Source organism: Columba livia, chromosome Z (assembly GCF_036013475.1).
Source record: "Columba livia isolate bColLiv1 breed racing homer chromosome Z, bColLiv1.pat.W.v2, whole genome shotgun sequence".
In the NCBI taxonomy this organism is placed as follows: domain Eukaryota; kingdom Metazoa; phylum Chordata; class Aves; order Columbiformes; family Columbidae; genus Columba; species Columba livia.
This window is the reverse complement of record NC_088642.1, coordinates 54,138,584-54,155,638: the sequence shown is the minus strand read 5'-3', so window position 1 is coordinate 54,155,638 and position 17,055 is coordinate 54,138,584. Positions and strand designations below refer to the sequence as shown.

Here is a 17,055-nt window from a genome sequence, read left to right as displayed (position 1 = left end):
ATGTCCAAAAGCTCCAGTTGCAGATGATGGGGAGAAGAAAGAAGGGGAAAGCACCTAAATCCACATCTCCATCTTCCCTTTTATTTCCTAATCAATAAAAGATACAGCTAGCTAGAGCTCTTAAAAGCAAGCTAATGGAAATGCATCAAATGCAAAAGAAGTTATTCCATCCTCAGAATACTTGCTATATAGAGAAAAACCTGAAAAGAAAATACAATTCTCTTGAGGTTTTTGGATTACAATGATAGCTCTCATAACAAAGCAGCAACAGCATAAATATTCACAGAGTAAAAAAGAACTGCAAAAAGAGAGGTGTTGGGAGCTAGGAATACAAAAACATTCAGTTTGTATCTGGTTTTACAGAACACAAGATATCCACTTAACAATTTATCACCTCATGACAGAAAACTATGTATAATTTCCTGTAAACAAGAAACAACATCTAAATAAATACCAGTATAACAAAAAAAAATTAGAAAATGTGAATATTCATACAGAAGAATATATTAGCAGTGCTAAGAGTTTTGACAGGAAACTCATCAAGGGAGGAAGGGAAGTTTAGTTTTCAAAAATTATTTCAAATATGAAACACCCTGCAGGATACAGAAACATTTCCATTATTCCTGAACCACCCTAGTCTCATTCAAGACTTCACAGTGCAAATACTAATAGTGGGCAAAATTCTATACTATAGAGACTGAACGTGCTGGATCTCCATTTAAAAATACGTTCCAATAACACTTTGGAAAAGACAGAAAAAAATGTAATATGAGTTGAGAGTGGTCAGCCTAGCAGACCACAAAAGTATTTTTTTTCCTGACTTTAACATTGATGAAATTAAATTGATAAGAATAAATTAGCTAACAAGCAAGAAGGTGAAGAAACTGAAGTTTCTAAGGTCATTATAAAACCTGATTATTATAAATTGCAGTTAGCAAAACAAAGACATACAAGCAATTAGCATATTGTAAAAATCTTATAACTATACAGACCATTACAGGTAAGTTACAGGATGTACACAAATTCACAGATATACATACTGCCTTGTGCAGAGAGTATGTTACCAAGACCAACAAAATTGTAACAGGTAAGTCAAGATGATTCACTGAGCCAGTAAACTACAAAAGTTACAAAAAAAAAAAAAAAAGAGAAAAGTACTTCTGGTAATCGCTGTGCAAAGACTAACTCCAGATCGCCATCAGAATGATGATTCAAAAAAGCACCTAGGGAGCAAAAAAAATCAGTGACACAAAAGTAAGCAATACAATCATAGAATCTTTTTGGTTAGAAAAGGCATTTAAGATCGAGTCCAATCATTAGCCTAACACTGACAAGTTCACCTCTAATCCATATCCCTGAGAAGCTGATTAGTATGAGTGTATAACAATTCTTCAAACATTCTCTGTGAAATAATTACAGGAACCAGCAAACTGGGGAATTATGTTTATCAACAGATGTAGATGTCTGTTGTGTATCCAAGACAGTGTATTGCCCCGCTTCCAAAAAAAAAAAACACAGTAGAATTCATAACTTTGAAGTGCCATGAATACACACACTATGAAAAGGACTGAAAATTGGAGGACTGAAGAAAAGAGTAATGAAAAAGAGGTGCAACTGGTACGTTAGATGATGGCCTCAGGAGGGTACTGCAGGAGGCTGGGTTTAGGCATGATATTGTATCTTCTTCTGCAACAGAGTAGGCAATTAGCTAAGAGCTGCTGAAAAGCAGGAGTAGAAATCAAATCCAATGGGTCTGCAAGGCAGAATTACAACTCAGATTTCCCCTCCTGCCCCAATCCAACCCAGGCCTCTGTGGTTCTTGCTACATTCACAAGCTGCATGAGCCTCTAACAGAGCAGGGAGATGGCAAGTCATTTACACAAACATAATTGCAACAGAGCTCACCTCTTGACACTTTAAAGCAAAACTGAAGTAAAAAAAAAAAAAAAAAGAAGATAAAAAAAGAGGGAAATAGTAGAGTAGTAAAAATTACCTCAGCAGTTGGGATCATAGGTTTGTGCACTATGTGTTCTTTCACCGGAGTTTCTAAGTAGCAGAATAAGACAAAAAACAGGTGCAAACACAGGAAGGGTATAGTCAATACTGCCGTCTTCTCTCCAATGCACCACCTAACCACTGGAATCCCTACACAACTGGAGTCTTGCTCTCTTCCCCACATATGCCAGCATCCAGCTCCTGTAATTTATTCTTATATGGCAGTATTTTTCCCTCCTTTACTCAAGTTAAAACTCAGGCCAACTACACAAACTACTTTGTGTGCTCTCATCATGACATAAATTAAGCATTCCCTTATTGTGTTTTCCGTGAAATTACAGCATAAACTCTTTGGGGTGAGATACAAACCAGCCGCTGATTCTCAAGAAGCTACAGGACAAAAATTGCTACATATTTGGTGCATGGAATCCATGCACAAAAAATAAGCAGAATTGTCCTGAACACATTGTCCTGAAACTGTGTAGACTGTTGTTCATTTTTCACTTAGATGTGCCACTCTTTTTGCCTTAGTGCCCATAAGCCAGCAGCACAGTTTAGTTTGGGGACTGACAATTCCTGCTCAAGCATTCTGTGCTCTGGTGGCTGTAAAGTACCAGCTGCCAGAGAGTATGAGAAAACTAATCCGGAAATCCTGGCAACGTGAGTGGATTCTCCAGTCAAAACAGAAAAGCCTCCCTGGATCTGCACCTAGCAACTGGCAGGGGCACCGCGGGCTGCTGGAGTGATTTCATGCACAGGGCTGAGTCTGCATGCTGAATCACTCACAGCACCGTCTGTAAAACCTTCTGCTCTTCCCTTTCTTTTCCCAGGATGGAGTTAAGGAAAATTCACACAGCGGGTTTGGTGCACTCTGCCTGTTGGCACGCTGAAGGTCTTGAGATAAATCCTTTAAGTCACCAAAGTTCAGGCTTTGAAGCCACCTAAGTTCAGTCACTGCACAGTTTGAGTTCAGCTTACACCCCAGGTAACTGTACCATCTAACACAAGACCAACCATCATGCTCCAACTGCAAAGTATTTATCTTTGTTACCCAATTTTAAAGTAACAGAGTGAAAGATCAGCTGTATTTGACTTGGAAAAGCCTAAAGAAATAGGATTAAAATCACATTCCAGAGCATCTCTGTGGCATGCATAGCAGTCCATAGAGCATCTCATCTGCATTTTTGCAGTTACTGTTTGAAGAAATAACCATGTCTCATTTCTCAACTTCACTACGAGACTTGGAGTTTGTGTTTGTAAAACATGAAAACAAAAAACGAGCACCAACTGATGTTCTTGCCTCCTGATCCTAGAGAGTTTCTATCGCTAAGAGCATTCAAAAATTACAACAAGAAAAACAAAGAATCTGTCATCCCAGAAGAGATTACAGGTTCCAATCCAAGATTACAGCCACAGATCCTCAACACAGCCATTTTGTAAACACCTACTAAAACTACTGCTATTCCTAGTTTAACTACCACTGTTTAAGATGCTCCACACAATACTTCAGGTTTTCCACTTAGAAGAGCAGTGTTATGAACACAGTTACCATTTCTCAGATTTTAGTATCAGAACTATAAAATATTCACAAAATCTTATTTTCTTTTCCTTTCTGAAAACAGAGATTGCACCTATACTGAAAGTACTAAAACTCTCCCAGCATTTTGGGGTGTTGGAATCCACCACCCATGCTAGCAAACTGTTAGGGCAGTGCCTGGCAAAAATCTAGTCTGTTCCAATTAGCATTCTTGCTGACCAGTTCCCAGGCATCGCCTGGCAGGGAGGAGGGTCCAGCAACTACTCCCAAAAGGCATTTCACACGCAGACATTCTTGTTTTGGAGATGAAAACATTTGACTAGCCTCTGTGCCTGGAAACAATATAATTGCATTGTTAAAGTCTGAACTTTATGCATCAACTTCCACAGGATTTTAAGGTTACCTTGAAATTGTTTGTGAATGCTTTTTGGTCTCTTTATATTTAAAAGTCCTGTCGTAAATTCTCCTGATTCTGTTTGGGTTTGAGGGAATGAGGGGATTGTTTGTCTGTTTTCAATTTGCAATCCCATTTCTTTTTTGCTTCCATTGCAGTTACGTGAAAGACCAAAGAAGTGGGCATACAGCCCGACTGTATGGAAAGTGCTTTACACTGTTTTGTCAGAAATACCCAAAGTTATCTTTGGAACGTGTGCCCTTTTATAGTAAGTTTACATATTACGACATCAGGATAAAAAATGTCCAGGTGCAAATCTTGATTTTTGTTTTGCTTTGTTTTGTTTTTAAAGCATAATGCTCTTCCAAAGAGGGTTGCTATGGGGAAAATATCATTATGAGATAACATGTCTGCAAGGAGCAAAGCATGTCTTCAATCCAGATTGTTTACTTGTTCCAGCGATTTAAGTAAACAAGGGAAAAATAACAAGTGTTTTTAATGAAGATGTTAGCTCATTTACTGTTTTCCAAAGGAAGCCCTTAAAGAGAAATTATTTTGCAGCCACTTAATACTTTTTACTCTAACAATCTTGTTTGGCCAGCTTTCCAATTATTGCAGGAGTTACTTCTGTTTGTGAACCTGACTGTTGAGAAAAAACTTATGGTATATAGCCCATACCTTCTCATTTCTGCCTCAGAGCAACCTTGAGAAATTTTATCCATACACTTAACCTTATACACATTGTTATGATCCATTCTGTCTCAAGTTTCCAGCATTACTTTCAGTCAGAGGAAACTTTTCCTTTAAATGTAACAGTACTAGAGCATCAACGTCCATTCTTTATCCCTGGGTCCTCCTTAATCCAGTTTCTCATGAACAGCAACCATGAATAGGATGATTACTACTCGCACTTGGCCTACTACTGCCATAATTAACCATGAGCCAGAGAACAGCCTCTGTCTTGACAGAACACTGAAATGGCAAGACCTGATTATCAACACACTTCTGTCAAAAACAATGTGTTAAACCCCCCCAAAAAAGGAAAACAGGAACACTTGTATGTGCTGAGTGTGCTTGTAGCTGGAAAGGATAAAATAAACTGACAGTGGAGAAGTGAAGAAATAAAGTGTGTTTGGGGCCTTTATTTTGTTTAGTTTTATGCCAGAAAGAAAAATATTTAGTATTAATTTAACTATAGCTGATATTTAGTGTTAATTTAACTATATCTGATATTTAGTATTAATTTAACTATAGTTGAACTATTACAATTGTGTTTTTACTATCAGACAAGGAGTTAAAATAGGGTGAGAATAAGGTAATCTGACAGGAACATAAAGATGATTTGTAAGGTCTAGAAAGGGTCTCCAATAAAGCAAGGCTAGGGAGAAAAATGAAGCTGTATTTAAGTAAACAAAGAACAAAGGAACAGACAAGCAGCGTCAGCTGAAGGAAGAAGTATGAGGAGATATCTTCCATGTGCAGCAGGGAAAGACACAGCAGAAGTCATCTGGTGACAGCTTGACTTTAACAGGAAAAGGAAAGATGATCTGGACGTTATGAACCTGCCAACAGGTTGATATTATCCATACCAGGGAGCAGAGGGGGACTGCAAAAAGAGAGTATAAGGATATGAAGAGATCCATTTTCAGTATGTTTGATTTAATGAGTCAAAACACCCAGGACAGACACCTGTGCAAACAAGCATTTTATCACAGAAAGAATTACTCTCCAGTCCTCCCAACCCACCTGGTTTGTTTGTGGTTTCTTTTGCGGAAGCAGAGAAAAAACACCTGCCATTTCTCCCATTCTTTAATTTAAGTGGTTAAACCTTAAGTTTTTGACATACTGTCTGTCCCAGTGCACCAGCAACAACCATACAGACACAATCCAGACCCTCTATTTCACCTTCCTGTAGAAAAGGCACTAACTGCTTCTCTTGTGAAGGGTCATTTCAGGAGAATTGATATACGTTTTTAGATCATTCCTAATGTATAAAGAAAATTCAACCTAGCCAAATACAACCAAAAAGTGAAAATATAGTACTTCCTCACCAATTATGGATTTTGGCTCTACTCATAGGCCAGTTAATACTGCCAAATGATTGCTTATCAGCTGCCTCATATTATTAGATCTGTATCAGTGCACTGAAGATGCCTAGACAGGTGAGACCATCTCAAGGTGTGAGAAGCCCAAACCTCAGGAGGTGCCAAAAGCCCATTCGAGAAGGTCCTGCAAGCAGAAAGCATCCTATATCTCAAAGGAGCATTTTGCCCCTCACGGGATCAAACCAATGATTTGCAGTTTGGATATCTAAGCTGTGCTGCACTGTATTACTAGATTTCCAGTTGCCTTTCATTTTAAATCGGTAGCTATCACCTACAATATTTGTATTTACTGAAATAGATGCTCATCCCTGGATCAGGCAAGTCCTTAAGCACACATCTAAATTCCCCTGCCTTTGTTTACCAGCAATCAAAACATGGATTACAATGGCAATTGCAATACACAGGAAATACACAATTACAACGAAAGCCAAGAGCATCCTCTTTAAGACAGAGAATTTTCAGATTTTGTTCATTAATCAGACAAAATGGAGTATGGAAAAAACCTAATTCAACATCGTTAATTATCTTTATCCAATATAAAACAGTTCAGCTGCAGTTCCATTTATATTGCATAAAATCCTGCATAAGCCAGCTCTGTAAGTATTTTCATTTAAGAATAACAAGAAAGAACAACAGAGTTTGTGAATTGGTAGCAACACGTAAGCATTACACATAGATACATGCCTTTCCTCAACCAGAGATATAGAAACAAACGTTAAACAAATACTGAGCTTCACAAACACTAATCAAAATCCATCAGGACAATCAGTTTCTTAATTTACTAGAACTCCCAACACCCTAGTAACTTTCTAGTAACACTTTCTACTCCTTGTTTCCTTTTTGGCCCTAGAAGGATGGCACAACCCTAAGTGCCATTAAAAAGAACAGGTTACTGCAAATTTAACCAAATACACAAAATGACAACAGAAGTAGCTGTAACCCATAGACTTAGCTTAATGAGAGAGACTTCTCATCTGCAGGTCTCACCAAGAGTACCTGTTGTAACTGTACAATTAGAGGCTCAAGCATGAAGGTAGGAATACAAAGCCTAGTACGTGGTTTCTAAAATGTGTTAACAGAACACGGCACAGAATCCACCCTAACTTGCATCCCCTTCCTTATCTCGTCTTACTGTTTTAAACTGTTACAGCATCATCCCAGCAGCTCAAGGTGCCTGCTGGTTACGGTTCTGACATTGCTTACAGGATAAATATAAATTCACTAAATCTTCTGCCTGCTGTCTACATAATCCCTTAACCTTTCCCTTTCCGCAGCAATGGTTCTCTTCCACCTTCTCATCTCCGGCCTCTCTGCTCTTTTCATTTCTCATACTGCCTTCCCTTTTCCACTTATTTTTCCAAATCATCGACATTCAGCTTTATCTTCACAGTGATATGCATGGACACTGCTCTTTTAACTCACAGCCTGCTTCAGCATGTTGTCTTGTTTATTACACACTATTGAGGGATGGGAATTTTAAAGAGAGTTCTTTGGTTAACAGATTTCTATTCAATTTAGCATCTGCCTGCAAAACACAGACCAAGCAGAAAACATTAAGCAAGAAGGCAAGTTTCAAATCACCAATGTGCTATAAAAACAACTATACAGGACAGTGTCTGTCAAATCTAAAGGGAAAAAAAAAAAAAAAAAAGTCAGGCTAATGAATTGTTAGCCAAACTACAAGAAACAGTATTCAAACTGCACAAAAACTGCTCCTGAATTAAGATTTTAAAGACATAGGGCCATTTTACATTATTGGATTATCAGCAGCAGAAAAAAACAAGCCTTCTCAGATATTGTCACCCTCATTTTTAGTTATGAAAAAGAAGGTAAAAGGTTTAAGAACAGACCATGAGTAAACTAAAGCTTTGCCCTGGCTGTTTTCTTCCTGATTTCTAAACCAGTATTTAAAAACTATGTCTTCTCCTTGCTCAAAAGTTGGACACACCCAGAAATTCAAGTTTGTTCTTTTAAACAACAATCTAATTATCATTTAGATACATGGAAAAAAAAAATCAGTAGCAGAGCCAGCTGATATTTGCAGGAATATTTATACAGTTTGTTTGGGACAGCTCATAAAAAGCAAAACCTATGTCATTATAAAGGCCCCGTTACTACACAATTTTACATATGGGTAAGAAGAACCAGTCATACAGTATTTCCACAAATAAACACACGGACAGCAAAGTTCAGTACCACTGTCAATAATAAGCTCTAGCTGAGAGAAAAGCCTCATTCATGCCAGCCTTATTTCCAGTTTTGCACAGCTGGACCCAAACAGCTCAAAAATAAGAACTTTTATTAATTTTTAAATTTAAGTAGTACATTAAATGTAGCATTTTTCTAGAGTGGGCTTACAATTTTATATTAACCTCACATAAAGAAATACATTTAGAGTTACAATGGTTATACACACTTACTTGTGTCTTAAAAAATTAAAGGAACAGCAGCATGCTTGAAAGTCATTCCTGTTAAACGAGGTGCACTGAAGCCCACGCCTTATGTAAAGCATGCCAGTGGCACCACTAGACCCAAGGTGTACTTAAATATTTAATAACAAACAGTCTACCATAACATGACTTTAATGGGTAACTTCACTCACAAATGAAATAAGCACAAGTAATCTTAGAAAATAAACCAGAGGGAAAATAATCCTTACTGTTTAAGATGTTTAGGCTATTGTTACTAAAAGGTTAATTAGATGTGTGAAGTTTTTGCATGAAGCCTGGAAAAACAAGAGTAAAGTGTTTGTTACGTCAGTGACTCAGAAAATAAGTATCTCATTATTACCTCCAGAAAGGAGGTCTTCCTGCTGCTCCAGACACATTTCCAATAGTTTTGAAGACCTACTTCCCCCATTGCACTCTTTCAAGCCTTGGTTCTGTGCTTCGTCAGGCAGGCTGCACAAGCAGGTCACCTCTCTCCCTTGCAGATGGGAACAGACAGTGGCTGCTGGCCCTCCAGGCTCTTTTTCATAACCTCTCCATTTTAGCACTGCCACTACTTCACCCTGCTGTCTGTTGTCAGACTGCCCGACATACAGATCCCAGAAGGCTTTGGAAGCAAACAAAAACATGGGGGAATAAAATGTCATCACAAGAATTAGTTAAGCATCCCTTGGGCCTCAGCACTTCCCTGTGTCTGTCACCATTCCAGCTAATTTGCAGTCACAAAGTCTCTCAGACGAGGAGGACACACTGAATTCTGACCTTTGAGCTGCAAACCTACCCTTGAGCGACTTGGTGACCTACATGGCAGCTGCACAGCTCGATAACTAGTTGGCTGGAGTCTGCAAACGCATGATTCATCTCTGATTCTCCCCATACCACCACATACGCTGTCACTAGACTGCTATAAAATGTAATTTCTGAAAGCAGGTTTTATTAGCCTGTTGGCTTGCTGAAACACTGCTCTGAAAAGCTTTAATAGTAAAAATAAAAATTTATTTTAGTTTCCCACTTAAACACTAAGGAATTCACACATAGAGAAAAAAAAAAAAAAAATATATATATATATATATATGCAGCACCTAAATACATCTGCTGCTGCTTACTTTTCCTAACACCACCTCCTAATGTTATAGCTGAATAACACACAATTTTGGTTGCCCATTTTGTAGGGCCAAAGACCTACACTGCATCTGTAAAGACTTAAATTAGCAGATATCTCCACACTGAAGTGGTACTGGGGCCCTCTGATATTAGCCCACATACTCAAGCCAAGTGCTGGAAAGATACTCTTCGAAAAGCAGGGTTTGCCAAAACCTAGTGTGCTAAAATGCAGCAAACCATCAGCTACATACATCACCATTCAGACTAGCTGTGTGTCTCCTCTCCTTTCCCCCTGAAAATTCACAGCCAGAATTTCAGTTGCCACTGTTCCTTACTGCATCCCCTATCCTTAAAAGACTCTGTTGGCATTTATCAGTATTGTAGAATTAGGCTTTCTTATCCTCTTAATGACCAAAACACAGCTGTCCAACATGTTCCAGCTGGCACAACCCTGGCATCTCTGCTGCACGTCTTATGGGCTATTTTGTTCCACTGAATATGCATGGATATGCACATATACAACTAACTCGTAACTTTTTTTTTCCATTCAAAAATAAAATTGTAACATTATGAGATATCCTAGCAAATTTTGTCCACATTATGGAGTTTGAATACAAATCTGATCAAGAGGCTAAAGACAATAAGTTGAGTGGTTTGGGATTTGTCATTCTAGTCTCTTAACAACCACGCACACACAGGATAAATCAATTATACAGCTAAATTATATCTCCTCCGTATGTACACTGATAGGCTAGGGGTAGCCCTCTATACATAGGATTAAGCAGTTTGAAGTGAGTGGCACAAAACTAAAAGGCAAGTCAGAACCATCATTAATTGCATGTATCTGCTGAAGTGACCAAGAGTGAAGTAGTTTGTCATACTAGGAACTGCATTTACATGTTTAGAATTCCAGTTCCTAAAAATCCTAGGGAAAAAAAAAAAAAGACCTATTCCTACCTTTGAAATGCTTTTGGTCAGTGTGCAGACTGAGGAAAACGGAAAACAAGTTCTAGATGAATTTATAATATAATTCCATTTTCAGGATTACCCTTACAACTGTAACAATTAAAATATTTTCAACTGAGGTGTAAAACAATTGCATGCATTACATGTGGAATGAGCCACAACAATGCAATATGATTCAAATGGTTCTGAGCTCATTACCTCACCTTGCACAATGCAATACATAATGAGTGGGGTTTTTTCTACCCTGTGGGCATTGAAGGGCATACTCTTACCACTGTAAATCTGTTGAGCACGACAAATCTACAGAGCTGTAACGATACCACCTCAGATTCTGACTTTAAATTCATCATTGTTTAAAGAGACTAATTTTTAAAGATGCCAAATAAGTTATGCAAAGCTTGCGTTAAGTTCCAACAAAAGGCTCTGAAGGCCGTTCTGCTTCTTACCCATTACAGCTATGATCTCATAAACACACTATTCATTAACAAGAGCACTACAACGGTACAGGTACAAGATGTTTCAGCAATTTCCTGTTACTTTCAGGCTACATGCTGAGTGCAACTAGCACAAAAGTATAACTTGGGAGGGGAGTAGCTGGAGAGCAGCCCTGCAGAAAGAGACCTGAAGGTGCTGGTTGGCTGCAGCTCAGTACCAGTCAGCAGCGTGTGCCCTGGCAGCCAGGAGGGCAAACTGCATCCTGAGGGGCATCAAACACAGTGTAACCAGCCAGTCAAAAGAGTTGATTATCCCGATGTATTCAGCACTGGTTCAGCCTCACATTGAGAACTGTGTGCAGTTGTGGGCACCGCAGCTTAAGACGTGATGGTCCTTGAATGCATCCAGAGGAGGGGAACAGATCTGGTAGAAGGGCTGGAAGGCATGAACTGTGAGGAGCAGCTGGAGACTCTGGGTTTGTCTAGTTTGGAGAAAAGGATGCTGAAGGGCAACCTCATTGCTCTTCACAGCTTCCTGAGGAGGAGACATGGAGAAGGAGGTGCTGAGCTCTTCTCCCTGGGATCCAGTAATGGGATGTGTGGGAAGTGCTAAAAGCTGTGCAGGGGACGTTCAGACTTGACATGAAGACTTGACATTTATTTACCCAGAGGGTGGTCAACACTGAAACAGGCTTCCTAGAGACATGGTCAATGCCCCTAGCCTGTCAGTGCCTTAAAAAGAAGCATTTGGATAATGGCCTTTCTAATAGTCTTTAACGTTTAGTCAGCTCTGAAGTTGCTGGGCAGTTGGACTAGACACTTGTTGTAGGTCCCTTCCAACTGGAATGATTCTATTCTATTCTATTCTATTCTATTCTATTCTATTCTATTCTATTCTATTCTATTCTATTCTAATATTGAATGGCTCCATTTGAACTAATGAAAAACAGAATTTGGTCCAAGCAAAAATGTAGCTGGCATCTCATGGCACTTGATTTTTTCAGCCATACTTGCTATTTGTAGAAGACTACCAACTTAATTTAAAGCTGTGGATATTTCAAACTACCAGAGAGATGGAAAGACTAACTGTGTGTGGCAACTTCTTAAAATACCATGCACACCTTCCAATCCGGATGCCAAGTGCATCTGAGTGATTCTATGAATGCCGTAGAAATTTCAAACAGACCAACTTGGTTTCTAACGCAGTTCAAGAATGTTTAAGACTTTCATAACACATCAGAGTTTGGGTCTTGTTAGGACACACAAAATATCCCTGCCAGCACACACTACAAACATTGCTGCTCCACGAGAAATTCACAGGCTTTGCTTCCTTATCCTTATTACTTGAAGGAATAAAGAGAGACTAAGTAATTAGGAAGAAGGACTACAGCAAAGTTGCTTTCTTTCCAGCTGCACAACCACTACCACTGAAAACAATTCTTCTGTAAGTTATCTTTTGCCGTAAATTCAAAGGAAAAGGGAGCACCACTTCATTTTGAACTCTGCCTGCTATCGCAGTAACAGCGTTTCCTGACACCACATGCCGCGGGCCTTGCTCCCAAGGCAGGGCTTTCCCGGTACCGGAGAGCCGGTCCTCCCTTGAATACCACCTCTGCGGCAAGAGGTGTCCACCCGGCGCTCCGTTACCGCGCCGCGGGACGGAGAAGGCGCCGTCGGGGTCTCCCTCCCCGCCTGGGCCACCTCTCTCGCCGGCGCCGCAACCCGGCGGGCTCCTCCTGCCCGCGGGGCTGCCGTGCCGGGGATGCCGAACCACGGCGGACCCCGCGGCTCCAACAGTGGCCGGGCGGGCTCCGTGCCGTGCTGTGCAATGCCGTGGCGCAGCGCCGGGAGGCGGCGGAGAAGCCGCGGCTGCCCGCGCCGCAGGTGCGCGGAGCCCCGTGCAGAGGAATGGAGCGTGCGGGAGCCCCCGCCGCGCCGCCGCCCGGGCCCTGCAACCGGCTCCGTACCGGGGAGCCGCCGCCGGAGTCCCGGCCCGGCTCTGCGCCCCCGGGCCGGGGTACCGCTGCCCGCCGAGCTGCCCCGCCGAGCCGCCGCCCCTCTCCCCGCCAGCACCTGGATGTGGCAGGAGATCTCGGAGTCGTCCAGCAGCCGCACGGTGCATTTCATCTCCGGGCTCAGCGACCTGATGCTGGAGCTCCGGAACCGGATCATCCCGGCAGCCCGCCCGCCGCCGCCGCTGCCGCCGCCCCGCAGGCAGCCGCAGGGGGCCAGCCTGCAGCGGCGCCCGGCCGACCGCGGCACGGCACGGAGCGGCACGGCGCGGCACGGAGGCGGCACCGCCCCTCAGCCCCGCGACGCCCCGCCGCCGCCCGCCATCCGCCCGCCCGCCGCGGCTGGGGCCGCCGCTGCGTCAGGCTACGCTCCGCTCGCCGGCCTCAGCATCCTCCTGCGCCCGCCCCCGGCCCGGCCCGGCCCGGCCCGCGGGGGCACCTCTCCGCCCTCACCTGCTCCCCCCCGCTCCTCCGCCCCACGGGCCCCGGCTGCGCTCCCTGCGGGGCCCCGCGCCGCCGGGCTGGAAAGAAAGGGCAGCCCCGAGAAGAAAATGGTCAGCACCGGTGTTTGCCTACCCCGCCACAGGCGTGCTTTGCCTGGTTTTGAGTGCACCTGAGCGACTGGTGCTGGCTTGGGATTGCCTGGTGCTCCGCACAGGGGGGACATCCCCGCAGCTGCCGGCGGGAGTGAAGTCCCCAGGCTGCCTGCCCACCCGCAGCCTGCGTCTCCGGGGTATCCCAACATAGCCCGAGGCAGGAGGACCCTGTGAAGTTTAGTTAAATGTATAACAAAATGTACCAAGAAAGATGGGTGCGCTCTAAGGAAACAGAAGAAAACACAATGCAATTTCATGTAAGAGTGCAAGTTTTAGAAACTTGTTTCCTCAGGGAAAAAGAACGGTCCGTTAGGGAGGAGCAGTCTCATCCCATTTGTTGTGTAAGTGTGAAGAAACTAGAGCATCCGGTGGCACTGTTAGCGTTCTCCACCACAAAATGTTATGTGCATTTCTGTAAAACCTTGCAGGAACCAAGCACTGAAGTTGGCCAGCCTTGAAACGGATCAGCACTGTGTTGAAAATTGAGAACTTCCTTTTTCAGTGTGAAATGAAAAACAACCAGTGTGAAGTGGGATGTGACTGAAAGTCTTCAAAGGGAAAAAAGTACTGGCAGCCACACACGAGGTGTATTTCAGTCATTTTGCCTAGTTGTCTGTGATCACCTGTAAACTTCCATGTTTTGAAGGTAGTTCTGTGTGAATGTAACGTTCTTTTGAAAATGCAATGGAAAAGACAAAGCACTGCTTCTCCTGTAAAGCCTTCCTTTGTCTTTCTGCTGGACTGCTAACAGTGGGAAATACAAACAACCACAGATGGCAAGGCTGTAGTGCTCACTACCATCAGCTAATAAATATGCAAAGCCCTTTAATGTCAACCATTAAAGAAAAAATATAAATACATGCTTCTTGTAATGATAAATGCTTCCAATTGCATAGTGAATAGTGAAGCAAACCAGCGAGTACCTAAAACAGACTATTCACCTCAGTAGCCACAGTCAGCCCATAAAGTATGGAAGAAGGTCCTTAACAGCTGAGACACCAGTTGTGGACACCCGCTCATTAATAATGAAATAACACTTTTTGTCCTACAGTCCCACAGCGTGAAAGCTCATTAGAGACAGGATTTCACCCCACATGTGGATTGACTCTCAGGTGACACAGATTTTCCCACTTGCAACAGAGAAGGAATATTTCCTTTCTAACCTGGATTTTTTACCTTTCCCTTCAGTCCCTGCAGCATGCCTTTCTCCATTCCGAAGGGAAACTAGAAGAGGCAGCTGGGCCAATGATGAAGCTCTAGGAGCAAGTCAAAGTCTACCACTGTCAGAGGGCTTTTTGCTTTACTCTCAGGACCGCATGGAGAGGCATGAGCTTCCCAGGAGTTCTCAGAGCTATGGACACAGTGATCACTGCGGCATGAAATTTGCATCTCCAAACTGTTACACAGCAAGTGTGAACTGGGGTGTACAAACAGGAGCACAGAGCTTAGCAGAATGTTACGTGCCTGTTTTAAAGACAGGTCACTCATGTCTTTTTGACACTGTATTTGCTTCTGTGATACTCAACATCATATATGCTTGAGGTGCCTGAGAGCTCTGTGAAACACATAACAGATTTCTATGTTTCAATTACCACAGAAATACAGTCACTACTAGCACAGAATATAGCAGCCTTCTAATAGGAAATCATCAAATAAATGAAATTGTAAAAAAAAAAAAACAAAACAAAACAAAATAAACAAACAAACAAAAAAACCCCAACCAACCAACCAAACCACAAAACCAACAAAAAAAACCCAACAACAAAAACAAATAGAAAATGCCACACAACCACCACCTGGCAATGAAAGCAAACACTTTGCCGACTTAGAACTGCAGGAAGTAAATCCAGCACATGAATTTTGCATCAGATATTAGGACTGCCATCCCTCCCTTATTCACAAAGTATTGTAGGCCTTTTCTTTTTTCTACAAATAGGAGGCCCTTAAATGTCTCATATTGTTACCAACTACACAGGAAAACCCACAAATGTATTTCAACAGCCACAATTGACTGAGTGCACCCCTTTATGCCGTATCTTGGAGATCAAACAGTCCTTATGCAGCTAGCTTTTGCAAAGATCACCTGAAAGGCCAGGCACCTCAGGAGCTGGCATTAAATAGTATGGCCAATATTAGAAAACACAAAGCAATGTATAGATAAATTCAGTTCAGTTAGTAGTAAATGCTGAGCTGATGGAGTGTAAAAAAAATACACTGCTTGGGCACCTATTCACTTCTGACTCAGTGGAAGGTTACTGGCTGATGCTATTGCTGCCAAAAGGAGGGCAGGTCTATCCAAGCACTCACCTGTCTTCAACCTGCAGAGCCTGGAGATCTGATGAGACATCTCAATACCGGGTAATTACAGCTGCAAGAAAAAATGCTGGTGGGCAGGCACATGTTTGAAGTGCATTTGAGGTTCATTAGTCTTAGCACTGTCACTACTGAACGCAATAGCTGCATTCACATTCTCTGTTCACCTAACTGGTCACTGAGTGAATTTGCTTTGGGCTGAGCACATCTGGACAGAGTAAAGGACAGTACCATACACCTCCTGTTTACCCAGGAATTTCTGCCAGATATGAAGTTAGAGTCAGGGACAGCAGGGAGCACTAGTGCACTTGAGTAGTACTTTAATTTCTGGGTGATTCTACATGGATCCAAATTACAGAATATAATAATAAAGGGTTTTGCCTTCAGTGACTGATCATGACAGGAAGTTTAGCTCTTTAAGTTAAAGTTTACAATTTAAACAAGCACATACATGTGCGTATATCTATATATATGTTCCCAAATACTCAAAGATTAATTCTGAAATGCAACTGCTGCAGCCGTAAAAACACCTGCCTTGGGTCAGGCCTTGGGTTCCAGCACAGGTAGAGCAGATACACAATTCACTGTCCCCACAGGGGTGGCCTGCACGACACACTAACCTTCTTCCCCTAGGTCCACACCTACCTCACAAGGTCATCACAGCCAAGATATGTAGCATGCACAGCAATTAGCCATGGCTAGGACTCTCCGAGATCATGGGGCCATAAGCAAAGAACAGCAACTTTGTTCAAATTAACAAAATCTGAGACAGTTTAGATTCAATTCAGTTCCCTTCTACAGCAGGATTAGGATCTCCAGCTGTGAAATATTTCTCCTGAAGGCAGGTGATCTTGACATGAGGCTTCTCCAGAACATATTCAGTAAAGCATTTGACACAGTCTCCCACAGCATCCTTACAGCTAAACTGAGAGAGTGCAGTCTGAATGATCGGGTAGTGAGCTGGACTGCGAACTGGCTGAAGGGAAGAAGCCAGAGAGTCGTGGTCAATGGGATGGAGTCCAGTTGGAGGCCTGTATCTAGTGGGGTGCCTCAAGGGTCAGTACTGGGGCTGGTATTATTCAATATATTCGTCAATGAATTGGATGAGGGAACAGAGTGCACTGTCAGCAAGTTTACTGATGACACCAAGCT

The 17,055-nt window shown here is 42.3% G+C and overlaps 1 protein-coding gene across 1 annotated transcript in view; it reads right to left on the bottom strand.

The window, feature by feature from the left end:
* Positions 1-13,320, bottom strand: part of FRMD3 (FERM domain containing 3) — a 149,395-nt gene extending 136,075 nt beyond the window's left edge. Inside the window, exon 1 of the mRNA XM_065045916.1 lies at positions 13,056-13,320. Coding sequence (XP_064901988.1) covers positions 13,056-13,154 — 99 coding nt within the window. The 5' untranslated portion in view covers positions 13,155-13,320. The remainder of the gene's footprint in view (positions 1-13,055) is intronic.
* Positions 13,321-17,055: the final 3,735 nt, after the last annotated feature.